A 27,129-nucleotide genomic window follows, 5' to 3' on the forward strand; every position below is an offset into this window, starting at 1 on the left:
TTGGCTAGAGTGCTTTCAACTTTTAGAATTCGTTTCCGGTAATGTTTAAAATTGATTGTTGTTATTTCCCTATCTTGATTGTTATAGAATATAGAGTATAGTATAGAGTTTATCTAGACTCGAGACTGGATCTATATAGATTAGAGTCTAGCTTTAATAAGGTTTTAAAAGGTAGACAATATAAATAATTTTATAATAAAATAATATAGTCATACTCATAGAATAGATATAGAATCATAAGAATGACTAGAGTCAGAGTAGACTGAGAGTCTTCTCAGTCGACTCAGTAGACTAAGTTGAGTAGACTACTGAACTTACTTACTAATAACTTACTAATTACTACTACTACTAGATCTAGATCTATTATAGTCTAGACATAGTCTATACTAACTATACTGTCTATACTATAGTCTATAGTAGATAGATTCTAGTTACAATAAATACAGTTAGTAGAGTAAATGAGTAAAGAAAAGAGTTAACTTAACTAGAGTCTAGAATAGTAAATAATAAAAATAAGTAATGAATAGTCTAAACTCTAGAACTAAGATAGTGGATCTAGAATCTAGAGTACTTTATGCTATTCGGACACCTATCTATAGCCACTATAGGCCCAAATTTGAAAGTTTGACTTTGACATCGCATTATTTTACAATGGTTCGACATAGAAAAGAAAATGACGTATCAAAATCTTCTTTAGTTAAAGGAGAATAAGGATGACTACTTATATTTGTACCCCTTGCCCTTACCTATATTTGTGTTTTCATTTAATTTGGACAAATTTGACCCACATTATTTGATTCCGGACACCATTATTTATTTTGGACAGTCTCTATATTTAGGCCTCAATAAACTCAGATTTTAAATCTTTACTAACATTAACTAAATTTTAAGATCCCCAGGCATAACCCCTCACATTAAATCATTAAGATGTTTTGAATTATGCATAAATACGAACACAAAAAGTAAAAATATGAACACACTTATTCTACCAAAATTAGGTCACTGGGATAGTGACTTCTATACCGACTTTTAGACTTATTTTATGTTAGAATTGTTTGCGTGATTAGATGTGTGTTGAATGTTTGTGTTTTTCTGTTTATTAATTTAATAAATTTCTAATACAGATGTCAGATGATCTTTTGTAGTATAGTACATGTTAGGATAGCCATTCTTGCTTAACTGAATCCTCTATATTCTCTCTATATAAATCTAGATCTATCTAGTAGGTCTAGATCTAAGCATTTAACTTCATTCAATGTACCAAGCTCACTCCAAACATTTGCCCATTTATTCTCTATCAAAAAAACAACAACAAACGAACAAATATAATATAAGATAATTTTTTATTGATGTCCAAAACTGGCTGTCCGAAATAAATTTTGGAAAGAAAATCTTGGCTTATAAATCAAATAAATCAGCTCCAAAAACAGAATAAATATTGCTGGACTCATTAGTATAGACTTCCAGGATATAAAAAAATATAGTCTTAACCCTAGGAAGAGTTAAAGTCATCCGGGTAACATAGGAAAAAACAACAACCTGACTTACAAATTTGAAATTCGTTTTTCTTACATAAAAAGAAGCTAAATGAAATTGGGTCAGAATCATTGGAAAATGGACAAGCACATTATACAGCGCACTAGTTTTATAATAAATATTAAAATAATTATTTAACGACCACAAAAACAGCGAATGTCCGAATTCATGTAATGTCCGAAATAAATAAACTACTATAGATTCTATGACTATAATAATAATTACTATAACTATAATAATATAATATAAATTATAGAGTATCATCATCATACAGTGTACTTAGAGGTTTAGTAAGTAGAGTTAGAGTATACAGGACATAGTCAATATAGAGATAATCAGATGATAATAATAATAAAATAGAAATCTAAATAGTAATAGTATGTATAAATAATCATATAATGTACACATACTCTGTATAGAAACAACCTGTTACCTGCTGTGTGTTACCTGCTCTCTTTCTTTCTTTCTCTCAACTCTTCTTCTCTCTCTTTCTCCTTTTTGCTCTTTCTCTGGTACCACCATTTTGATTTTGTATTCTTTTTCACCCTGCTTATTGTAATTTCTCAGACATAGACTAGACCTATAGACTTTTAACTTGGTGTAAAAAAAAAAAAAGCTTTTATTATGGAGTGCTTGCTGTAAGGATTACAAAGACTTAGGTGATCGATCAATCAATTTTAATCAATTTTTAAACAATATCATAAAACTTAAAAAAAAAAAAGCTATCTATATTGCTTTTTTCTAAGAGGCCACTAAAACATATCCTGCTTTGCAGTTTTTTTATTGTTTTCAATATTGTTTGAATAGTATGTTTTTATAGTTGTTCATGAATATTCTTAAATTATTTTTGGATTATTGTTATATTTTCATGAAGCCGACTTTTCATAACACATCTGAAAATGCCGTCATTCAAAGTAGAACATTGGAATACTTTTATCTAGTGGCAATTCACTAAAACCCTTAGCAATATACCTTTACATACCAGCGAGCTTTCGTAATAACACTTTGTCAATGCTTTTTGTTTTAAAAAAGTAAAATTATTCTATTTGAATGTTAGCTTTAAAGTTTTTTTTTAAATTAACATTTACATATCAATATATTAACATGTGTAGATAAAAAAAAACCTATAATCTAAAAGGTATCATTTTTGAACCATCAGTTGTTTTTGATTGTTTTACTTTATAAGTTTCAGACATACCTTTAGAAATTAACTTTGTCCACCTTCTTGCAGGACGGCAGAGCTGAAAACTATGTTTTAATGTTTTAAATACATTGGACAAGATTAAATTATAAGAGCTGAGTAATGATGACCTATCTGCCATATCTATTCATGTTTAATAATTTCATTGTTTCTTTTTTTTTTTAATCCCCAGATCTTTGAGCTCTCACAATGTCTAAAAGAGAAAGTGAATCTGACTATGATGGTAACTATTATGTTTTAGACATTATCAATGCTTATCATTCCTTTTCTCTAATCAAGATAAACTTGCAATTAATTTTTAATGGGAACCATTGTGAAAGCATGAAACAGATTGAAACAGGTGAACAAATTATTAACTTACTATCTCTACTATCAAGAAAAGAAGATTAATGAGTCAACACTTTAGCTGACAAAAAGGAAGAACTCATTACTGAGAAGAGGTGAAAGCTGAGCTGGTTTTGTATTGTAAGACTCAGTGTCAAAAAAACATCCTTCAAGAGGGAGCTTGTAGAAAAGCTGGCCAGACAACACAAAAGAATGAACTGACCCCCTCTTGATATTCTGCTAAGTAAAGTGGCTGACCAGGAAGAGTGGAGAGGGTTTGGTTATCAATGCGAACCGTAACCGCACCCCAACAATAAAAGTCAAGGGACAGATAATGACAATGATGACATCAACTGAAGTCACTGTTCATTGTGGTAGTCACTAGTAAAAATTATTACCTATTATTTTACAAATAGAAAAAAATTACAGCAAGTCTTTTTTTTTCTTCTGTCTAATTAATAAGAATTACTTTCAGTAACTTACACATTTAATTTAATTAGCATGTCTATAAGCACCTTTAGTGTCAATGTGCCAAGCAAATTATTATCCAATACATTTTTTCTCAGGTCCTGCTGCCAAGATGAGCAGGGGAGATGACCAAGATGACGGTGGAGCCTCTGGAAGATCTGGAAGGGTAAGCTTGTAATATTATAGCTTGAACTGGTGTTTACATTTGTTTATTTTTGTATCTGTTCTTATAAACATATTAACATTTATTATTATTTATTTATTCATCCCATTTCCAGGCCATTGTTAATGAGGGTGTTGTGTGGCCAGATCAATGACCAATAAATTTTGTTTGTCCATCATAGTTGATGAGTACCATTTACGCTGAGGGCTTTGCTCTGGGGATGGTGAGGCATGAGCCCATAATGTTTGGCTACTAATTGGGCATGCTTTTGTAGCTGGTGCCTTTATGATTGGCTATTTCAACAACAATTACTCAGCTGATAGATACCAGTAGACTATTAAATTATTGTTATATTCTTGTCGAAAATGATATTTTCTCTTTACAACTGATACTGAAAAAAATTTATTTATATATAGTTCTGTGAGTTACAAATATAGTGGTGTAAATTACAAGTCATTAAATACCTCTAAAAAAGAATAAGAAAAAACAAACTTAGTTCTTAAAGAAACAAAATTGTGGTACAGATTTTAAAAAATGAACAAAAAACAAGCTGTTAAATATGAAACAAGAAATTGTCAACAACAAAATCCGCTTATACATTAAGCAGTTATTCTGATCCACTAGAGAATCCTTTTTCCTAGAATTGAATATTTCTTGTGTGTCTACCGAAGAGTTATCTTTTCTATTTCTTTAGGGATATCTAATTTAGTAGTTTTGCTGGAATGTACCTGATTCAGGAAGAAAAAAGATAGTTTTTTAAGTGTAATGCAGAAGGAGAAAAAAGTTTCATAAGAATTTAAGACTGTAGTCAGTACATGTGTAAAATGAAAGTGTGTATGTGACTAATACTTAAAATAAAACATTATTAAAAAAGAAACTCTCTGATAGCATTAACTTGTATTTTATTTTTTTAAGGTGAGAAAAAAATCTGCAAAGGTTCTTGAAATGGAAGAATTTGAACAAGTGGAAAAAACTCAACAAACCACAAAGAAAACCAAGACACCAAAACCGGCCAATTTAGAGGAAGCTGACGGGTCAGATAAAGTCAAGTCAGGAAAAAAAGCAAAATTAATCAAAACAGCTGATATTGAGTACACACCAGTCACAAGTAAAAAAAACAAATCCAGCTCACAGCTTTCCAAAGCTTTACAGTTGGCTCCACTACCAGTTGCCAGTTCAAAACAAGAGGTACATTGAGGGGCTTTTTAGATAACAAATTATACACAAGCTCATTAGGCTTATATTTTTATATACATATTTTAGCATCAAAAAGATAAAATGATTGTTATCATTTTTATTTGACTCAGTTTTTTTAAAGTTCATACTATTCCTGCTGGTATTTTTACAGTTAAACTTAATTAGTCATTTGAAATGTTTGAATACATAAAAACTCTATGCACCATTTGTAAGTTTGATTTCATTTAGGACTATGTCAAGTGCTTTGATATTTAATAAAGTTCCATGAGTTGAATATATATAATGTTGGATCTCATATGTATTGCAGAAATCAAAATCAATTTTTTTTTTACAGTATGCATTTTTAAGTTGAACAATTTTACAATATAAAATAATATCAATAGTTGACATGACCAGTAGATGGAATATTCAAGCAGATCCATTTTGTTTGTAGTTAAGCATTTTTGTTACATTTACAAACATCTCAAAATGTATTTTATCTAAGCAATACTGAAACCTAGTTATTTTATCTTATCTTATACATTTAAGATGTTACTTCAAGTGACTATAAGTATGCCCTATTTGTATCCATGTGTCCTTGAAGTGATGCATGTAAATCAGTGACTTAATCTTAAATCTAAGTCTTTGGCTTTTCTGGTTGATTCAGGCAATCTATTCCATCCTCTAAAGACACTGAGAAAGAAGGAGTCCTTGTAGTAGCATATAGAATAACATTCATCTCTTAAAGTCATTTTATTGTTCCTATTTTACCTCACCCACCTCCTTCTATATATAAAATTAAAAAAAACAAACAACTAAATATCTGTAAAGTGAATTTTAGTTCCATGAGTCAAGTTTTAACATGTTAAATCAATTGTATTAACTAAAGAAAATCTTTGCCTTTTTGTGTTTAGTCTCATCACAGTACTGACCAGCACAAAACAATCAAAACAGACTTAGGTAGTCCTAAGCAAACGACTGGTGTGAGCCCACAGGACCAGAAGAGTGTCATCAAATACCTGCTTAGCTCTCCATCTTCAGCTAAGGCAACTCCTGCTGCCACTAAGATATCTTCGAATGCCACTAGCAACATGTCTGACACTTCACCCTCTGAGCTTACCCCTAAAAAACCTAAAAAAACTAAAAAACCCAAGGCAGACAAAGGCACTGTGAAGGTGAAAGTAAAAAAAGAAAAATCAAACCCTGGGCCCACGATGGAAGAGCCTCCTCAGGGTCTAAAGATGAAAATATTTGCCAGCAGTGACCCAAACAGTGCCCAGGTCACACTTTCAACGCAGCCCAAACCCAAGAAGTCCAAGAAGCACAAGCAGCAGTCTCCAACTGTCACAGATCTAGCACAGACACCTAATTCAGATAGTTCCCCTCCTAGTGTCACAACAAAAAAATCATCAAAGAAAAATCTAACAAAAAAAGAGCGACTCATACAGGAAGCTATATCTGCAGCTAAACAAATGCCAAACTTGGCAACAATGGGTAGGTTTTGGATTGATTAAAACTTATACAATTTTGAGTATAATTTTCATATACAATATCTTTTTTTTTTCCAAATAATTTTTAATCGTCCATGACCAAACTACCTTCATGACTGTCCAAAACATAAGAAAAAATTAAAGGGAGATACAGAATTAGTGAAGATTTGACCTCACATCTTACCACTAGCTTAGAACTTAAAGTTTCTGAAATATGCTGTCTACACAAAAATTCAGACTCTTAATGTAGTACTTCAGGAGGCACGGTGGCTGAGTGGTATAGCACTTGACCCCCTAAACTGGGGGTCCTGGGTTAGAATAATGTTGAAGACTGGGTTTTTACATTTCCGGATCTTTAGGGCACCTCTGACTCCACCTAGCTGTAATGGGTACCTGACATTAGTTGGGGAAAGTAAATGTGATGGGCCATTGCCATTGTGCTGGTCACATGACACCCTGCTCGTTAACCATGGGCCACAGAAACAGATATTCTTTACACCATCTACCCAATATATTGCAACATCTGAAAGAGGAACTTTACTTTTTACTTACTTTTTCTCTCCTGAATGATGATACCATCGTTGATTTGACCCCATTACATTAACTTAATTTCTGGTTCGTAAACTTTAATATGTGTTATATAAAAAGGGCATACATTGATCTATACCAATTATAACATTTTCTGATTAAAAGAAAACCATTATTAAAGCTTAACCCTAGGCTAGTGAAATACAAATGGGAAAAATTAATAATTCCTTCTGAACATGGAAAATAATTACGGGTAGATAGAGTTAAATGCAGTACTTAAGTGCACACCTGAACCTGAGAGAAATGTAGAATGGAAAATAACATTCTGCTTAGTCTTTAGATATTTTAGAATCTCATAATTACCTAGTTCTAAAGTGCTTTGTTTTTATGTATTATTTTAATCACTTCCTTGTATAACTAAAAGGCTATGATCCTGCTATTATTTGTATTTGTTGAATGATTTATCTGTATAGCACTGTACTTAAAGTGCTATGCAATTATATGTATTAATTTGGATTTTATCTGTATATCTTTCAATGTCCTTGCTGTAATTAACTTTTGATGTATTGTCTTGTAGTGACATCACAGCAAAGTTTTTCAGCTAGCTCTGTGGCACAACCAGCTGTTTTTCCAACCAAAGTCAAGAAGAAAAAAATCAAGTCCAAACCTGTTATGTTGGAAATGTAAGTAAAGTTTCCCATCAGAAAATTACTTCTCGTTGGGTTAAAATGTAGTGTTTTAAAAGAAATACCCTCTATTTTTGTGCACATATGGCCTAAACTGGAGGCGTGGTGGCTGAGTGGTAAAGCACTTGGCTTCAGAACCGAGGTCTCGGGTTTGAATCCTGGTGAAGACTGACATTTTTAATTTCAGGATCATTGGGCGCCTCTGAGTCCACCAAGCCCTTATGGGTACCTGACATTAGTTGGGGAAAAGTAAAGGCGGTTGGTCATTGTGCTGGTACATGACACCCTCGTTAACCATAGGCCACAGAAACAGATGACCTTTATATCATCTGCCCTATAGACCACAAGGTCTGAAAGAGGAACTTTACTTTACTTTTTATGGCCTAAACTAAGAATATCTTATCACACTTTTTTTTACACGCCCTATAACAACTTATATATTTAATAATGGTAGAACTAAAAAATCACTTGAAATTAAGCCGATTTTTACTTTACTAAAAAAAACAACTTTTAACAAATATACCTACTGCTACCCTAAACCATTTTTAAACCAGAGTTTTATCTTTTTTGTTTTTAAAGTAAACATTTGATTCTTTTTAAATGTTAGCATTTATAAAGATTCACTGACTTCACCATCCCTTAGTCTGTTAGGGCACCATATATGATCTGTTGACAATCTTTCTTCATTCCTCTCTGTCTTTTGCCTTCATTAAATCTCTTTCAATGACAGGCCCATCAATATTTTAGCATTGTCTATCTCTTGCTTTCTCTGTTTATCTTTTGATTTGAAATAGACATTGTGTAAGAATTATATTGTCACCATTGTGTAAACATTACTTTGTTTATATTGTCAGCATCTTTTTCATAATTTTTACACATTTCACATAAAGGTCATGTAGATTAGAAAATGTTTAGGAGTAATATCAAGGCAGCAACTATTCTTTAAATTTCTGTTTGCCATAGAGATTCTCCAACAGATGAGCTTGACCATTCAGAGTTAATGGATGACGAGGATGATGATGATGATGATGACGATGAGATGAATTTGGTCATCTCTGAAAACGAGGGCAAGAAGAAGAAAACTCACACCAAAAAAAAAGGTTTCTAATAAATTCCATTTTATTTAGTTCATCACCTGCAAGCAAGAGCTAGCATTTTGATCTTGATATAAGGATAAATTTGGGATGTAGAGACTTAATAGTTTTAGGGTTTTGCTTCCAGAGGATGAGAGCTAGTCAGTAGTAAAATACTTTGAATGAAAGATGGAGGCCAGTAGTCAATATAAAATTTGACATTTCCTTCTGTTTACTAGCTGCTAATAAACTCCTGACATTTTAAAAAGTAAAAGTCATTGGTCATTTTGCTGACCAAAGATTTCCTCATTAATCATTGACTAGAGAAACTTTTGAAGATAATATCTTCTGTCTAAAGGATTGTTTCAATGGGAAATAGCTTTTGCTTGGCTTGTGTCACCTAATTAAAAACAAAGTAAATTAGGGGATAGGTTGCAGGTTCTGTTCTGTCCCTTCTCGTAGTCTGTTAGAACATTTGGGCACCACACATGATCTGCTTGCTTTAGTCTTAAACTTATGAATGAAAAATAATTCTTGACTCTACCTTTCCCCCTCCCCCCTTTCCTCTAGTGTAATTTTTTTTTTCTTTTTGTTTATGTATTGTTAAATATTAGCTCATTTTTGTTATATGGTTTATGTTTACAAAATATGATATTCTTTCTGACTGGAATTTTTCTTTTTGTAATTTTTTTAACTTAGCTTCCAAAGAGAAAACTGAATCCCTGTCCCCCAAGGTAGGAATTCCTTTTATTAGAATTTTTTTCATTACACTAAAAATAATTCTTCAAAAATTCATAATGTCATTGAACTAAATAAAACTGTATAAAGTTAATTTTATTTAACCTGAGAATTAAAAATGTCTCAAATTTTACAGCGAGACAAAAATGATGACAAAATGTCCAAGAGAGCGCCAACTGCATATATGTTGTTTTGCAACACTCACCGACCAACTATTGTGGATGAAAATCCTGGGATAGGTAAGAAATACACCTCCTTGTTTTCTTTTGTGTTTTTTTAATCTTTATTTTAATCCTTCCTGAGCCTGAATAATTGTTTTAGTTATCAGAAATGCTGATTAGGTTTGAAAATGACAAAAGTATTTAATTAAAGAATTTAAAAGTATAAACTGCTTATATAATAATAATAATCATTTGAAAACTTTCAAATTTATGTTTTTTTTTTCCAATAGTTGTTTAAATTTCATTTTTTAACATATTTAAGTAAATCGTAAAATTATAGTTAAAACAATGACCTGCATACTATTTCGTTAGTGTTGTTTTCATTATAAGGTTGTGCTCATCTTAAACTTTGAAGGAGCTTTTCATATTTCTATTTCCACACCAGAATTTGAATTGATATGTGTAAATATTTCTTGTTTTTAGCATTTTTGGTTACAATCTAAATATTTTCCGTATATCCCCAGAATTTGCAGCCATCAGTCGTAAACTTGGGGAGATGTGGCAGATGTTATCAAATAAACAAAAACTGGTAAATATCTTATACCATAGCTTCTTTCTGGATATTGCTTTGTTTGTGATATTGGCAAAAAAAAAAAAAGATTCAGAAATCTGTCAAATAAGATGTTTAGTTTGAAATTATTTCTAAATGACACAATACTGATGGAGTTAGTTTCTTTGTCCTCAAGAGGACTAGGTCTTAATTGAAAGAACTTTTACTTTTTTTTTTACTTTTACAGTAGAAAAAAAAAATCATTTCATACCAATTTGCATTAATATTAATTACATAATTTAGAATTTTAGAGTATTTTTAACAGGCATTAAATTTTGGCTAATTTCATAAGCACCCAGTAGATTCCTAATTCTAATATTATGCACTATAAATTAAAAAAACAACATTAAGCAATATGCCTTTTTGTTTCAGATTTCTATACTATTCCAAGTGCTATTATGATTATGGCATTGTTATTTTAAAATAGATGAGTCATTTAATAAACTTGCTTTTTTATGCCATTTGCTTTAATTTTAAAAAAAGGTATACAAGAGTTGTAGCTTATATACTTATAACAGCAAGAACTACATTGTAAAAATAAATGTTACTATTTCATATTAAAAATAAATTATTACTTTTTTTATATTAAAAATAAATTGTACTTTTTTATATGAAAAAAATAAATTGTTACTTTTTTATATGAAAAAATAATTACTTTTTTTTTTTACTGCTTAAAGCAATGGAGGAGAAAAGCTCAAAGGAGACGCAAAAAGTCTAATTTAATATCTACTGGGAAAATAGGGAAGGAATCTTACAGCCTACCTCAAATTTCATTTGGTGCTGCCACTTCTACTCCAGTCAACAAGATATCCACACTTATACACAAAGCACAGAGGCTGAGTCCAGAAGAAGTTCCTTTAAGTCCAACAAAAGCTGGAGATCAGGTAAAGTCTTAAAATCTTTAACGGCTGTAAGGTGAAAGACTAGGACATTAGCTTAGTTAAAATTGGAAATATCCTTGTTACTATTAGTTACCTTTTACTATGGTTTTACTATCTTTATTTTGTTAGCTATTATTTAGAAGGGAGTGGTTAGGAGCTATAAATTCTGAATCTGAATCCAAATAAAGGCTGTTATAAGTTAAAACTTTCTTTTGGATGTACTGCCTTGAAATCAGTTGGATATGGATGATATTACTTGTATTCTTCTTACCTTGGCGCTTTTTGTCTTCTTTACTTTATTGTATTGACTGGATGGTGGAAACTTTCTGACATTTTTCATTTTTCAATTTACACACCTTTGGAAGTACCCAAGTCTTCAGTTAGGCCATGGCCTGCTGAATAATTCTACCATCTCACCTCTTTTTAATTGCTTAAAACATGCTTTAAAATAAATGTTTTTTTCTTCAGAATTTAAGTATCGAGCCTATAGATGTGGCAGCTCATCTGAAACTGTTGGGTGAATCACTTAGTATTATTGGAATGAGGCTTCAAGAGCATAAGGTAACTGTACTGATAATCTGTTCATGAGTGGAATGGCTTAGGTGATTCTAAAAGTCATTACAAGTTCTTTAATCTCTTGTGTGGGTTGAGGAACCAGTGTTGACTTATTGATTATATTTAGCCATCCCATGTCCTCATTGTCTGAGTTCATTTTAGTGTTTCAGTATAATCACAGCACAATCAGCAAGTTATCTTTTTATTGAAAGCTGTATTTTACCAATAAAGTGCGCTGGGGTTTTTTTTATATTGTGTGATAGAGGCTGAGAGGCCAAAACCACTTGATTACAGTTTGGCCACCTAACAAGGGGACTCAAGTTCAAATCCTGCCTCGAGCAGAGTTGTGTTTGCTGAACATCTAAAGGTATCATGGAAACATTCTTCCAGATACTGTTTCCCCCTGGCCCTCACTGGTCAACAAGAGATTGAACCATAGTGCACTAAAAGCAAGTTTAAAAAAAAATTGTTTAATCGGCTGGTTATCTTATTATGTATGTTCTTTAACAATTTTCTTTTTGCTACCCTTTTATAACTATTCTGAATATCCAAGATCAATATCACTACCACCTACCACTGCTTTGTAGTGTATCAAACAAACCTGTTAGTTTATAACTGAGTGTCATTGCTGTACAAAGGACAAAACAGTTTTAGTATGCCATCAAATCTTGTCATTTTAAGTTATACATTTAAAAAAAACTGCACTCTGTGTACTGGTGTAATTTGTTTTGCATCACAGTAGAATTGTAGTACATCCTAGCTAATTGTTTTCATTTGTTTCTTATACAGGGTATGATAGCAGTTCAAGGGAGCTTATCTGTTTTATTGGATTCCCTTATCTGTGCATGTGGACCTCTTTTGTGTCTGACCCAACAAGTACCTGGAATGGATGGTTGCTCACCTGCAGTACACAGTCAAACACTGGACAGTGTGGCTTATGTTATGCCAGGGCTCTAGTGTGGATAAACAAAGATGGTAATGGTGAGCATCTGTTGTGTAATATAGTTTGTTTCTGTGGATGGTGGCCATCACTTTTTTTGCAATAAGTTGCTTTGTTTTTCATGCATCCTATGTTGAGAAGTGTCTTTTTTTTTTTAATACAATTTATGCCTAATTGTATTTATTAAAGCATACACATTACAATTTAAGAAAACTTGTTATTTTTTGTTGTTGTTCTTACTAGGTTGATTGTGGTTGTTAAAGAGTTTGTTTTATATTTAACTGTTATATAAAAAAAAAATGAGAACAATAAAATAGGTAATTGCCAACTTATTTTGTATCTAGTTTCAACATCAGTATTTGTATCATGTACTAACCAGGAATATTGTAATAAGTGAATCCTAATAGTGCTTTGATACTTCAAAATAATAACCACTTATAGTGTATAGCAACCACTCCATTATTTTCTTGTATTAATCGTGCAACTTGATTTCAAAACATTTAGATAAAACAAAATGTAAAAATGATTATACATAGACAAACAAAAATTTTACTACATTGACAAACAAAGATAGTAAAATTTTAAATTGTATTTTATTAATTGAATAAACAGATCAGCTGAACGATGGGATATCAGATTAAATGTATGTATTCAATAATGTCATGATATTTATTAAATATTATTGAAACAATGCACTGTCTTATTGCATGAGGTTATATTAAGTCTTATCACAAGCCACCCTGACACAAGTTCAGAGATTGGCCTGGTTAAATACAATATATCACACAGAAAATTCTGTTGTCAGTAGACATAATTACACTGACAATTTCATTTCAATATATCCCCCGTTTTTTAACTTTTAAATACGACCAAAGTATTTTTACTTAACAGTCATTTAATTAAAAAGTACATTGATAAATAACTGCAGATATTAAATATACGAAAAGATACTCAACCTTATAGTACAAACAAAAATAAAACACTAACTTATGACTCATTTGCTCTGCGTAAAAACTAAATCTCATTACATTCAAGACCTTTCAGCTCTCCACACAGAAGAGTGTCTATAAATGTTATAACTTCAATGAAAATTGTCTTCCATTATGTCAATGAATGAATAATGTTTTTAAATACCACAAGCCTACATTCAAAATAATTAAATGGACTGAAAAGTTAACCAAATGGATTTGAATGCAGAGATATGAAGTTAGGGTTAGGGCAGGACATTTAAACCTGGAGCCAATGTGCACTGCTGGGTATATTAGATGTAGATTCAAAAATACTGATTGACATGAACTGTTAATGATCTTTATTCGAATCACTCTTTATCATCCTTATTTCTACACTTAAAAAGTTCTTAATAAAAACAAAACAAGTCTTCTAGAACATAATCTATATGGTAACAACTTGAAATGTCTTGAGTGAAAGAAACTTAAATAATCAGTAACATCGTTAGTATTCTAAGAAAATAAAATATAATTTGAGTGCGTAAATTTCGGGGAAGAGAAGGGGGACTTAGGAGCCTGTTGTGGTACAACTATCCACTATTTATTGTCAATATATTGATAAGGTCAATGATTATAGATAATGATAAGGTCAATGATTATAGATTTGCTAAGTCATGTGAACAAAATAGGAAGACAGAAAAATGTTGATAGAAATCATTGATGACATATGTAGTTTGTACAATTATACACTTATGTTTTATGAAAGGAATCTTTGATGACAATGTGAGTGGATCTTGATCTTATTTGAAGATTTTCAAACATGGAGGCAGATACAAAGTTTTTTGGTGTATCGGGTGTGCAGAATAAAGGAAGTGTAAAGACTCTGTTTTACAAAAGTTCTAGAATTATGTTTGTGCATTTATGTTTTTAGCTCTGCAGAATCAAATTTTCTAAACTCTTCTATTTGGTTGGCAACATTTAAGTTCAATTTAGTGTCCTTGACATTGTTTATTAAATAGTGAAAATCTCCAATAGGGAAATATGTAATTAATTTACTTTTTCAACTATAGATCTATGTATAACAAACAAAACAAACATTTTAACATAAAGTTGAATTAGAAATTCTAATTACAAGCTTAAGTATTAATAACCATATGAAAAAAAAAGTTTGGATGGGGTGCTGAGGTAACTTTAATTATGATACTCTGAATATATTTTGCATTTATATGACTATTCTAATTACCATTTTTTTTAGACAACACTACAATAAAACATCTGAATACTTGTTCTGAAATTGTCCATTATTTTAGCAAATGTGGCCAACAGAATTAGACTAGTTTTGACATTAAAAAAAAAAAAAAAAGCTTCTGTAAACTAATAGCCAGTTTTTAAAGCTAATATTTTAGTAATAACTAGGACCTAAACAGCAGACGTGGCCGATTTAGACTAGTTGTGTCATTAAAACAAAGCTTTTATAAACTATTTCTTAGCCATTTATAAAGCTTTTTTTTTATCCATGCTAGGGGGCAATTTTTTTTTGGTTTGATTTGGAAACTAACACATTTAAGTGAGTAAACCTCATTTTGAGTATTAAAAGTTCCACATGGCAGATGGTGCCAATTTAGGCTGTTTATCAAACCAATGGTTAAAAGAAGATTACAGAGTGACAGGTTGGATGATACAATTTTCTGGTAACATGAAATTTGACTGTGTTTACATCAACAAGTAGAAATTAGAGGCCCCTTTGATTAATTTACATTTAGTCTAACTACAACAAAACATAATTCATAATTATATTTATTGCACAACAGCTAATGTAATCAATTCTCCAATAAATCTGCTTATTTTAATAATGGCAAGAGGTCTTGGCAGATCTCTCCACAAAAGATCTACAAAAAACTTGACTTAAACTGAAGACTCAATCAAATTTTAATAAAATCTCTGTGTGAGTGTATATCCACGTTCATGTTTTTAAGAAAAGAAATCTTCATAACAAAAAAACAACAAAAATTAAAAACAAATACATATTATTGTAAGTCTGATATTGTTTTAAATATTTAAGACAATTTTACAAATATGCTCAATATCATATCACAGTTAAATATTATGCGTAATAAAATGTGGTTTAATAACACTGTTGCCAAGGGTTATATAATATTAGCAAAACCTGAATTCAAAGTTGATATTAATAGGCCTTAGTTGTTTGTTTTTTTTTTGTTCCAATTAATTAAGTTAAGGCTTAGATCAAGCTACAAAAGTTTATTTACAATCCTTTTCTAGTTATTGATATCATTCTTTTTTTCTGTGTTCAGCTTACAGTAATTTTCTCAGGTATTGTGCAAGCAGCTTGCTATTGATCACACTTTTGTAAACTTCTCTGGCCATTAAAAATATCACAAACCATGGTCCCTGAAAACACATTGTTAAAACTAAATATATTTCTCTCAGATTTTGTCGTCTTCAATATCTCTGTACAAGTAATTTTACGAAACAAAACCAAGAAAATAATTTAATAATTTAGAACAAAAGGTGTATGAACAAATCAGAGCAAGTCTTGTACAAACAAAACATGTCAATGCTTGTGAATCTCATGGATAAATAGGTTGTATAAAAAGAAAGTAAGTATAGGAATACTATCCATTCACTGCTAAATATCTTTTTAAACTCCAGAAACTACAGTGTGTTGCATTGCAGAATGACTGAGAATGTATACATTTATACTCCCTTTTTTCTTTTCTTCTCCACACCAAAACTTTCCTAAATGCAACTTGAGCTTTAACATACAATTTTAAACAAATCTTGTGCAATTTTAACGTTTTAAAACTATACTGTAGGCCTACATGTAGGACCAGTATTATATAACTGGATGGCTTAAAAAGCTCCCCCCCCCCTCATAAATAAACACGTATACCTCATTTTCCCTTTCGTACTCAACTACAAAAATAAGGTTGTAAGAGAAGCCTTTAAATAGGGCAACTTTAAGACGTAGACTATGTTTTTCTTGTTAGAATTTTTTTCCTAATCAAGTTGTAGTCCATATAGACAGAAGCAGCTAGCCAATGTAAAGCTAGATCTAAGTTTTAATCACTTAGGCAGTTAGGCTTACAAAAAGTTACATTATATGATATTTGGACGTTTTAACATAAAATTATTGCACTAGTTTCGTGGTCACTGACCTAGAATCTATTTGGTACATTTTCCAAATGTATTATTTCTAACCCTTTTTGTATTCATTCATGACTTTGCAAAGTGTGAGAACAGCTGCATTTTCCGTGTAAATTTTTTTTTCGCTGAAAACAAAGCATACAATTATCACGATAAAATATTGCTTTCATCTTTCTGTACATAAACAGTTTCTATAATCTAATATTCAATTAGAAATCTACATCTATAATAGTACTAAAAAAAAAGTTTCTGGTGCTTGGTTTTTCTACGCATGCAAACAGCATAATTTATGTATTATAAACTCAACACATTGTTATCCAGAATGATAAAAGAAAAATCTAGATCTAGTTCATTAACCCAAACAGAACTATCACAAAACTGGGTTCTTTCACAAATAAAAAAAATTCAAGCTTTTAAATTATGACGTCAGCAGCATTTTAAACTGCAGCGAATGCTTTTTTTTTTCTTCATTGAAAGAGAAAATAAACCAAGAGATAAACAAAAGTGGTGGGGGGAAAAAAGCAAAACATCCTTTTATACACGTAGTAGCAGTGTTTGAATGTCCATTCATTAAAAGATAACTCCCCCCCCCTCTATTTAGTTGTGTGTTGTTTCTTTTTTCCTTTTAATTTCTTTCCCTAATACATAACGAAGCAGAAGCAATGTTAGAATGTTTCATTATAAAGGCGAATAAAAGTAGCCATGGTTACATGTCAACAAAACCGACTGGATTCATAAAGCTCCATCACATGTTATTTGGCTATTTCATTAGAATTTACAAACATAGGCTAAAGTAAGAGAATATCTCGACCTAATTTACCAGAAACATCGTCTGCTGGCATTTAGCTAAAATATCGAGATCTATAAATATGCGGGCGTCAGCCACTTCGATTATTTTCCAATTAGTTGGCTACGTGTTCGGTCTCAATAATTTCAGTACCTATGTGGCTACAACACACAGCTCAAGCATGGGCGTAGCCAGGGGGGGGGGTTTAAGGCTAAAAACCACCTCTTCAATATAAAAAAGCAAATGACACACTAAAAATTCTATAATCGTAGCCATAGGGGGTTTTGAGTTTAACCCCCCCCCCCCACACCATTCAGCGGGGTTTGAAGCTCAAAACTCCACAAAGTTTTTAGTTTACCCCCCCCCCCCCGAAAGAATGATTTTGGCGATAAAACTTTTCGATATAAAATCTAAAGCAAACTACAGTTACCTAATTCCAAGAGCGCAGCCAAGAGAGGTTACACATTTCTATCAGTGGCTGGGTTCCATGAATAAAGTGCAGCGAATAGTCATCTACCTAAATTGAAAAACACTAAAAGTGGCTAAACAAAGATGGCTAAGACGAATGAGGTTTGCGGGGCATGTTCTCCGACTAAAAGAATCACGCATAATAAGAGTTGAATGGCATGTAGGCCATTACGAGGAAAGCACAAACAGGGACATCCTAGTAGGCCTACAACTTGGCGCCACACTTTCATGGAGGTCCTCAGAGCAGTTGGGAAGAGACTTCAGACATTGCCAGTGAGCAGCTTGTCGCCCAATGCACTGAACGACGCGGGAGTATCTACGTTAGTAAGAATAGCACATAAGGTTTTTGAAACAAAACTTTTTAATAGCAGGATACCTCAGAATATGCATTTGGTTGGCTTTCAATACCGTAAAAGGTGCTTGGATTATACACTGTAGATACCTCAGAATATGCTTTTTGTAGGCTTTCAATACCGGAAATAATGCTTAAAATTGGCGGCGGGGCTTGCTGGCAAGGGCAAGGGGTCTACAATTGTCCCACTAACTCCAAGAAGAACCTATTCTAGGGTACAATAAACGTCTTCCGAAAGAATGAAGGGTCAGAATGTAATAGAGATTAATTATGCTCCCCCCCCCCCCAAAAAAAAAAAAAAAAATCCTTGCTACGCCCATGAGTTCAAGGATTACCTCACACGTGCAGGGCTGGATTTAAGGGAGGTAAAAGCTGAATGCCCCCCCCCCCACAATAGAGATTTAAAAGAAATATCTTAATTTGGACGGGTCAGAAACTTTTAGTTTGTTTTCTTTTTCCTTTCGAGTTTATATTCTACTCCCCCTCCCCCCATTTTACCGACACTACTTTCAATCTTACAGTTGGTAACACTGTCGTGGTTATTGAGAAGTGTCCGCTTGTAGCGTGCTCCGTGTTCGTGATCTATTAATGCAGCACCGGATTTACGCGGCGCGTCAAGCCAAGGCCTTACTTTACCCTCCACAAACCCAAGAACAAAATTTTTGACTAAAACACAAAGGCCAAGAACAAAATATTTTTTTTTTAAATTAAAGCTTTTGAAAAAGTGAAGGGGGCTCCCCTTAGTCCTACTTAAATCAGAGTGTTGGAGATACACACAAACACTCATAAATAGGACTAGTGGAGATTCTCGCAATGAACTAAACAATATCAAGAACGCAAAATTGAATTTAAAATTTGCCGACTAGATCTAAAACTTAGAAATAGAAGATTTGATAAACTTAGATCTAAAGTGCACAAATAATATCCCTCGACCATAGACTTATATATACTGTATATACTATATATAATATATAAATCTATGCCCTCGACCTTGAAAACACATTGCACATTAACACCTCCTTTAGCTTGTACACCGGATACACCCAAAGCTTGCTATTTATAGATTTCCCGCCAAGCATGAAAATCTCCATATAGGCCTATACAGAGAGAAAGAGAGAGAGAAAAAAAAAAAGGAGGAGGAGGGGGGTGTGCCGAGATATTGATAAAGCATTAAGTTATTAATTTGTCAAATGTTCCTAAAGCTGATGAAATTGTGACAATGAATTGTTCAGGAAATAGAAAAGTTCGTGTTTACGATGCACTTTCATTTTTTTCTCGTCAGTAACGTTAATGTCTTTCATAAATGTTACAAGAGAGAATTATATCAATCAATGGGCTTGTGGTGGCAGAGTGGTAAAGCGCTTGGATCCCAAACCGAGGGGGTGCCGGGCTCCAATCTCGGTGTAGACTGGAATTTCGGGATTTTTAAGACGCCGCTGTGTACAGTTGGGGAAAAGTAATGGTGGTTGGTCGTTGTGCTGGCCACAGGACAACCTCGTTAACCGTTGGCCAAAGAAACAGATGACCTTTGGATTATCTGCCCGATCGCAAGGTCTGAAAGGGAAACTTTACTTTTTATATATCAATCAATAACTTGTAGAAGGCCACATATTACCGAAAGATCTAAATCTATTCAAAGATCTAAATCTATTCAAAGATCTAAATCTATTCAGCAAGGTAATTTTGTTTTAATCAACTTCAAGCTAAATTTGATGTTTGATATTTAATTAAACCTCCCCTTCCCACAACGAAATGTTTTCAAGGTAAGCCAAATGTGTACACTTCACTTATCATTCTCATCACGGACTATCTTCGGAGGATGGGTGATCGCAAGTTAAATAAATTGTCACACACACATACTTCATATGTGCCTGACTTCCTAACCCAGCGTCTCGAGTTCAAATCTGGTTAAAGTTTGGGATTTTGAATTCAGGATTTGTACACTGTTCCTGAATACACCCGTCTCTCTGAGAGATCTAACACTTGAGGAGGAAACTAAAGTCGGACGGACATTTTGCTGACCACGTGACGTTCAGTGTTGAACTTATGAATAAGATTTACATACTTTGCCCCAAAGACTACCAGCTCTGGTAAAGTTCCCTTTCAGACCTTGGGATCTATAAGGCATATAGTGTTTAGGTCTTGTTTCTTTGGTTTATGGTTAACAAGCAGGGTGTCATGTGGCCAGCACAACGACCAATCGCCTTTACTTTCCCCAATTAAAGTCAGGTACAATTAGAGTGGGGTGGTCTCAGGGGTGCCCTAAAAATCCTGAAATTCAAAATCCCAGAATACACCGAGATTGGAACCCAGGATCCAGGTCAGAAGCCAATGCTTAACCACTCAGCCACGGCACTCCACCAGGTCTCTAAGTGAAGGGAATTTCTAATGTGCGAGCTTTAGTTCTATTTATTGTGGAGCTGTGTGATTCTGTCAGAAGAATTAATAGACGTATGTCATGTCCCCTTGAAATCAAAATGAAACCAAAAGGTAAATAAAAAGTCTCAAGTTCTAATGCATAGAAAATTACCATAAAAATTCAATATGGAAAATAAATTAAAAGCACAGTTTAGAATTTTGGGCTATGTATTTTACCAAGGCAACAAGACAGCTAGAAGAATTCTTTTTTTTTTTTAAAAGAAATTCGGGAGAATAAATGAAGCAACTGAAAGGTATTAGTGTATTCCGTATACGAATTGGTATATGTTATGTTCATGAATATATGTGTAATCCATTTAGAAGTTCGTAGACGTTCGGTTCATGAATATGTCTCCATTACGTTTAGGAACTGTTAAGAGTTCTATTAATGAATTTGTAATCCGTTTAGAAATTGGTAAGTGTTCTGTTCATGAATTTGTTTGTAATCCGTTTAGGAATGGGTTAGTGTGCAGTTCATGGATTGTATTGTATTTTGTTTACGAATTGATAGGTATGCTATTGTGGTATATGTCACATAAGAAAAAAAAATTCTGAGTGCGCTATGATCTACCCTCTATTTTTTTAAAATTAACTCCGCCTATGATAATTTTAGAGCTTAGAATTGTTATTCTTGTTATAAAATTATATGCCTGCAGTTTCATGTCTAGACACTCCTGGCTTATAGACTACAGAGTTAAGTACAGCCGTAGACACTCCTGGCAGACGTCAATAGTTTTGACAGACTGTAGACACTCCAGTCGTCTGAGCTGAAATTCATCTTCATTATCCTACTTTGTAAACTACCAGTGTCACCACACAGCAATAACGTCTAAGAATATTCCGTTGAATTTTCCGCCATCTAGTTTCACACCATGTACGCACAATCTACTACCCCGAAAGCCTTGCACCAAGCGACACTGCATGCATTACAGATCCACTGAGGTCAAGGTTATCACTCTGATTCACAGTGCATCGCATAGCGCTCAACTATCTCTGGAGGATACAATGTCACAGCCCAGTGCAACCAGCTACATAGTATATACAGTATAAATATACACGAGTTTAAGTATGCATTACAGCCCTTCACATCACAAATGTATACTCCATTTGGTATCACATGAAACACAAAAAAATATTAGGATGTCTCTAGCAGCGTATGACCAAGCTGATCTTGGAGAACGATATCCCACAGCTTCGTATCACTAAAAACTTCTAACAATATATAATACACTATTTACTTCACAACTAGCTCGACCAGCATGCACAGCACACAGTTTCACATCAAAGCACACTTTCCCTTTAATTTGTCTCTACGCTTCTGTGACTTGGATTTATTGGTTTCCAGCTGCAGGCTGACGGCCCGGCGTTTTTCTAACTGCAGCAGCTCTTGAAAGAGTTCTTTGACGTTATGGTTCGTCTTGGCCGATGTCTCCAAGAATGCACAGTTCCAGCGCTTGGCTAACTCCGCCCCTTCCTGTATAGAACACTCGCGATTCACATCGTCACACTTATTACCCACAAGCATCACGGGAATGCCTTCAATGTCACCTTTCATCTCCACGATTTCGTCCCTAATAGGTTTGAGTTCCTCCAGTGACTGGCGGCTAGATATTGAATACACTAATATAAAGGCATGACCTTTGGAAATTGACAGGCGTTGCATGGCGGGAAACTGATGACTGCCAGTGGTGTCAGTTATCTGAAGAGTGCAAACTTGTTTATTGCAGCTGATCACCTGAAAGGACATGAAAGATGAAATATAAAACTGCTTAGATCTACTTATGTCTCTAATTTTTAACTAATTAGACCTAGTAATAAGGTTTCACATCGTGTCTTTTTTTACCAGATTTATCCCATGTACCCGTGGGTCTAAATATAAATCAACTAAATGGTTCCTGTGTGTCATGTATAAATCTATCGAATTGTCCCAATACATCTTTATATAAATTGTCCTTAGCAACGATAAATAAAAATGCATTCAAAGGAAGTTTAATTACATTAAAGTTTTTAACTTTAAAAGTGTCCGCCACAAAAGTCATGCATTATCTCGTTGTTGCATTCTTAGAGCCGGCACTGCAACGATGTTCATGAAGCATTTTCTATTACAAACTTGGTTTTAGGGTCTACGCATATAAGATTGCAAGGATCTCCTATTAACTTTTTGGTTCAACTCACTTCCCTAATGTAAATGTTCACAATTGTATATTCAAGGGACTCACCTGTCTATAAGTGTCCTCTATTGTGGGGATGTAGTTCTCTCGGAAGGTCCCCTTCACAAACCGAAGCACTAACGAACTTTTCCCAACGCCCCCTGCACCAAACACAACCACTCGATAATCGTTGGACTGCTCTGGCATGACTCTCAGACGAACAGAGCGGTCTTTAGGGATCTGAAATGTGTATTGGGAAGAAAAAATCATCGATACAAACACTAGGCCTACTACATCGGTACAAACACTAGGCCTACTTCATCGGTACAAACACTAGGCCTACTACATCGGTACAAACACTAGGCCTACTACATCGGTACAAACACTAGGCCTACTACATCGGTACAAACACTAGGCCTACTACATCGGTACAAACACTAGGCCTACTACATCGGTACAAACACTAGACCTACTACATCGGTACAAACACTAGGCCTACTACATCGTTACATAGGTACAAACACTAGGCCTACTACATCGGTACAAACACTAGGCCTACTACATCGGTACAAACACTAGGCCTACTACATCGGTACAAACACTAGGCCTACTACATCGGTACAAACACTAGACCTACTACATCGTTACATAGGTACAAACACTAGGCCTACTACATCGGTACAAACACTAGGCCTACTACATCGGTACAAACACTAGGCCTACTACATCGGTACAAACACTAGGCCTACTACATCGGTACAAACACTAGGCCTACTTCATCGGTACAAACACTAGGCCTACTATATCGGTACAAACATAAAGGAACAGGAAACCAAAAATAGAAAAACACATAATTATCTCTCGTTATCAACATATTTTTTTTTTCAAATCAATAGCGAAAGTTTTATAAATAAAGCCGGTCTATTACAAGTTTTAATATCATATCGTGTTTTTTTTGTTGTTTTTTATGGCCTCCTTCAGTCGTGAAGCGACTAAAGATCGTCTCATTAAAAACGAGATGAATGCCTGGGCATTAGGTGTGATCTGAACGATGTCGCCAACACATCAGTTCCCACTGTCCACGAAGCTGGTGTATCCAAAAAGAGTGACAAGAGCCGATACAGTTTGGATCAACGGCGTCGCAGGCTCTGCCAGGGTGTAGCACTGAGTGCTGCAAATTGCCTAAGGATTGCCGGCTCCTGATTTTTCGTCAGGGTTAATCCTCGAAGCCTTTCCCACGATTAGGTATAGCTGCAAGGCAGCAGAGGTTTGAATTCGGAGATTTCCTGAAAACGATGGCAATGGCTAACGAGCCTTCCTGGAATATCGAAGTGAAGAATGTCTTTGGTTTAGGCTTGTAGCGAAGAAGTTATTAGTAATTTTCTTCTTTCTGCGGACCCCCATACCCCTGGGGATCTGCAGACCACAGTTTGAGAGCCACTGATCTAATGGTCTTTTTTTTTATCACCATGTTAGTAATGATGCAGTGGTCTAATGGTATAACTTATGACCAAGGTTTTAGGCTACTGATGCAGTGGTCTAATGGCATGACTTGTCATTTATATACAATACAGACGTTACTTCAAAAAAAAAGAAGATGATTACGTCCTACGCGACATGCATGTATTGATGCAATGGTCTAATGCAGTGTTTCCCAAAAATGAGTTCCGCGGAACTCTATTGTTCCGCGAGGCCTGAATTAGGCCTACATGAGCTACTGGAATAATTAACTGGTAGGCCCCCACGTGAATTAATTTCTCCCCCCCCCCAAAATAAGCAAAGTGTTCCGCTAAATAATCAGAATGTGCGAAGTGTTCCATTGTGGAAAACGTTTGGGAAACACTGGTCTAATGGTTTAACATATCACTATGCTAGTACTGAAGCAGTGGTCTCATGGTTTAACATATCCCTATGCTAGTACTGAAGCAGTGGTCTCATGGTTTAACATATCACTATGCTAGTACTGAAGCAGTGGTCTAATGGTTTAACATATCACTATGCTAGTACTGAAGCAGTGGTCTCATGGTTTAACATATCACTATGCTAGTACTGAAGCAGTGGTCTCATGGTTTAACATATCACTATGCTAGTACTGAAGCAGTGGTCTCATGGTTTAACATATCACTATGCTAGTATTGAAGCAGTGGTCTAATGGTTTAACATATCACTATGCTAGTATTGAAGCAGTGGTCTAATGGTTTAACATATCACTATGCTAGTACTGAAGCAGTGGTCTCATGGTTTAACATATCCCTATGCTAGTACTGAACCAGTGGCCTACTGCTTTAACATATCCCTATGCTAGTACTGAACCAGTGGCCTACTGCTTTAACATATCCCTATGCTAGTACTGAACCAGTGGCCTACTGCTTTAACATATCCCTATGCTAGTACTGAACCAGTGGCCTACTGCTTTAACATATCCCTATGCTAGTACTGAACCAGTGGCCTACTGCTTTAACATATCACTATTCTAGTAGGCCTACTGAACCAGTGGCCTACTGCTTTAACATATCCCTATGCTAGTACTGAACCAGTGGTCTGCTGCTTTAACATATCACTATTCTAGTAGGCCTACTGAACCAGTGGCCTACTGCTTTAACATATCCCTATGCTAGTACTGAACCAGTGGCCTACTGCTTTAACATATCCCTATGCTAGTACTGAACCAGTGGCCTACTGCTTTAACATATCACTATGCTAGTACTGAACCAGTGGCCTACTGCTTTAACATATCACTATGCTAGTACTGAAGCAGTGTAGCATAATATTTGTAGAATTGACTGAGTAGCTCAACGAGTAAACTCACCTCTATGTCAGTGTTGACGTTCATGCCCGTGCTCTTGGAGTTTGACCGTATCGCTCTCCCCGAGGCGGCCATGGTGTCTCAGCCTCTCACTCTGCTCCTCAGAACTGAAAGAGACGAGAGCCTATGCGAAGCCACGAGACGAACATAGTGGAAGTGTCAAGACCGAAACTTACTGGGGGCTCTGAAAAATACAAAATAAAAAGATTTGCTTTAAAATTCAAGCCAAAGTTGACGCAGATCTTCTGTATAGCTTCCTTGGTAATTAAATAACAAAAGTTCACCAGAAGAATTGAGAAACAATTTCTAGTTCAGTTCGGGGGTGGTTATAACGTAGTATAACGTGTCAAGGTAAAAATAGCACAAGGGAAATAACAATAATTTTTAACGTCGTAATAACGAGCATCCAGGAAATTCTCGAAATATTCTGACATTGGAAAGGGGAGGGTTATATGTACAAGTAAATTGTAAACTTCGGGTTTTGTTCTTCGTGTTGATTTGTATTTCTTACAGTTCATTTACATTGTGTTTACTGACATGAAATATTGAGTGTTTATATTTATTAGGAGACGTTAACGTGTTCAATTTTATAAAGTGAGTTTTTGTTTCGTTTATTTACATTTCATGATTCCCCGGCTTAGCTTGGTTATTGAACCATCGGACTATAGCCTGAAAATATTAGTTTGCGGAAACCATATAATACTAACGCAGTGGTTAATTTGTAAAGGGCTCGGTTTCCGAACTGAAGGTCCCGGGCTAGAATCCTAGTGAAAACTTTCTTTTTTTTTATTTTGGGATCTTAAGGGCGCCTCTGAGCTCACCCAGCTCTAATGGATACCTGACATTTAGTTGGGGAAAAGTAAAGGCGTCGTTTTGCTGGCCACATGACATCCTTGTTAACTGTAGGGCATCAAAAAAAAAAAAACATCTATACATCATATGCCCTATAGATCGCAAAGACTGAAAGGAGAATTTTGTTAACCACGCCATACCAGTTTTCTTACCAAGCTTATATCAACTCACTCCGTCTGTCTGTCTGGTACAAACATTAAACACGTTATTTCTCCCACTTCCCATTCTCGTATCAAGTTGTAACTTTGTACAGGTATTCAATGTACCTAGCAAAACACGATTTTAGATGGTTACAAAGACAGTTTGTGTGGAGACACAAACTTAAAATCGGCCCCCGAAGTGGTCCACCCAGGCAGCTAAAAAGGCAGGTTTCAATATTTTCAGAAAGAACATCAGAATGAAATTCTATCAAAGACAAATGACAGAGAAGAATGGAGAAAGAAGGTTGATGGATCTTGTGTGGTGCCCCAGCTTTCCACAGACCAAAGGATAGGTGAAAGTGAATGTGAAGTTAGATGTGAACCTGGCCTAACTAATGTCTTATAATGAGTATATAATTGCTCTAATTGTTTTGTAAAGGGTCAATCTCTTATTCAAATTCTCAAAAAAAAAAAATGCTTGCATATAAGTGATTTAAAAAATTAGATTTTCCGC

At 34.3% G+C, this 27,129-nt stretch overlaps 2 protein-coding genes across 5 annotated transcripts in view; one reads left to right on the forward strand and one right to left on the reverse strand.

Moving 5' to 3' along the window:
• The first annotated feature begins 19 nt into the window (after nucleotides 1–19).
• On the forward strand, nucleotides 20–12,747 carry LOC106061370 (HMG box-containing protein 4-like). 2 transcript variants are annotated; one of them, XM_056029224.1, is made up of 13 exons: nucleotides 20–38; nucleotides 2,910–2,960; nucleotides 3,628–3,695; nucleotides 4,608–4,880; nucleotides 5,783–6,362; nucleotides 7,464–7,569; nucleotides 8,536–8,672; nucleotides 9,345–9,379; nucleotides 9,520–9,622; nucleotides 10,069–10,133; nucleotides 10,832–11,038; nucleotides 11,504–11,596; nucleotides 12,380–12,747. In XM_056029224.1, the coding sequence occupies exons 2-13, from the start codon at nucleotides 2,927–2,929 to the stop codon at nucleotides 12,545–12,547; spliced, it is 1,869 nt and encodes a 622-aa protein (XP_055885199.1). In that variant the 5' UTR covers nucleotides 20–38; nucleotides 2,910–2,926; the 3' UTR covers nucleotides 12,548–12,747. The 2 variants fall into 2 exon arrangements, with proteins under 2 accessions (XP_055885199.1, XP_055885198.1); XM_056029223.1 differs by having other exon boundaries at nucleotides 35–171.
• Nucleotides 12,748–17,859: 5,112 nt separating this feature from the next.
• Nucleotides 17,860–27,129, reverse strand: part of LOC106061355 (GTP-binding protein Di-Ras2-like) — a 32,797-nt gene continuing 23,527 nt past the window's right edge. For all 3 annotated transcript variants that reach the window (XM_056029225.1, XM_013219469.2, XM_013219462.2), the window contains exons 2-4: nucleotides 25,627–25,807; nucleotides 22,887–23,057; nucleotides 17,860–22,402 (exon numbers count right to left, since the gene is read on the reverse strand). In XM_056029225.1, coding sequence (XP_055885200.1) covers nucleotides 21,944–22,402; nucleotides 22,887–23,057; nucleotides 25,627–25,698 — 702 coding nt within the window. In that variant the 5' untranslated portion in view covers nucleotides 25,699–25,807 and the 3' untranslated portion in view covers nucleotides 17,860–21,943. The remainder of the gene's footprint in view (nucleotides 22,403–22,886; nucleotides 23,058–25,626; nucleotides 25,808–27,129) is intronic.

Source organism: Biomphalaria glabrata, chromosome 5 (assembly GCF_947242115.1).
Source record: "Biomphalaria glabrata chromosome 5, xgBioGlab47.1, whole genome shotgun sequence".
Taxonomy (NCBI): Eukaryota; Metazoa; Mollusca; class Gastropoda; family Planorbidae; genus Biomphalaria; species Biomphalaria glabrata.

Bases quoted from the DNA above. Each gene is read 5' to 3' on its own strand.
- LOC106061370 (XM_056029224.1), top strand. From the start codon at position 2,927: ATGTCTAAAAGAGAAAGTGAATCTGACTATGATG. The intron at 8,673-9,344 runs GTTTCTAATAAA...TTTTTAACTTAG, and splicing joins AACTCACACCAAAAAAAAAG to CTTCCAAAGAGAAAACTGAA. The intron at 9,623-10,068 runs GTAAGAAATACA...GTATATCCCCAG, and splicing joins GGATGAAAATCCTGGGATAG to AATTTGCAGCCATCAGTCGT.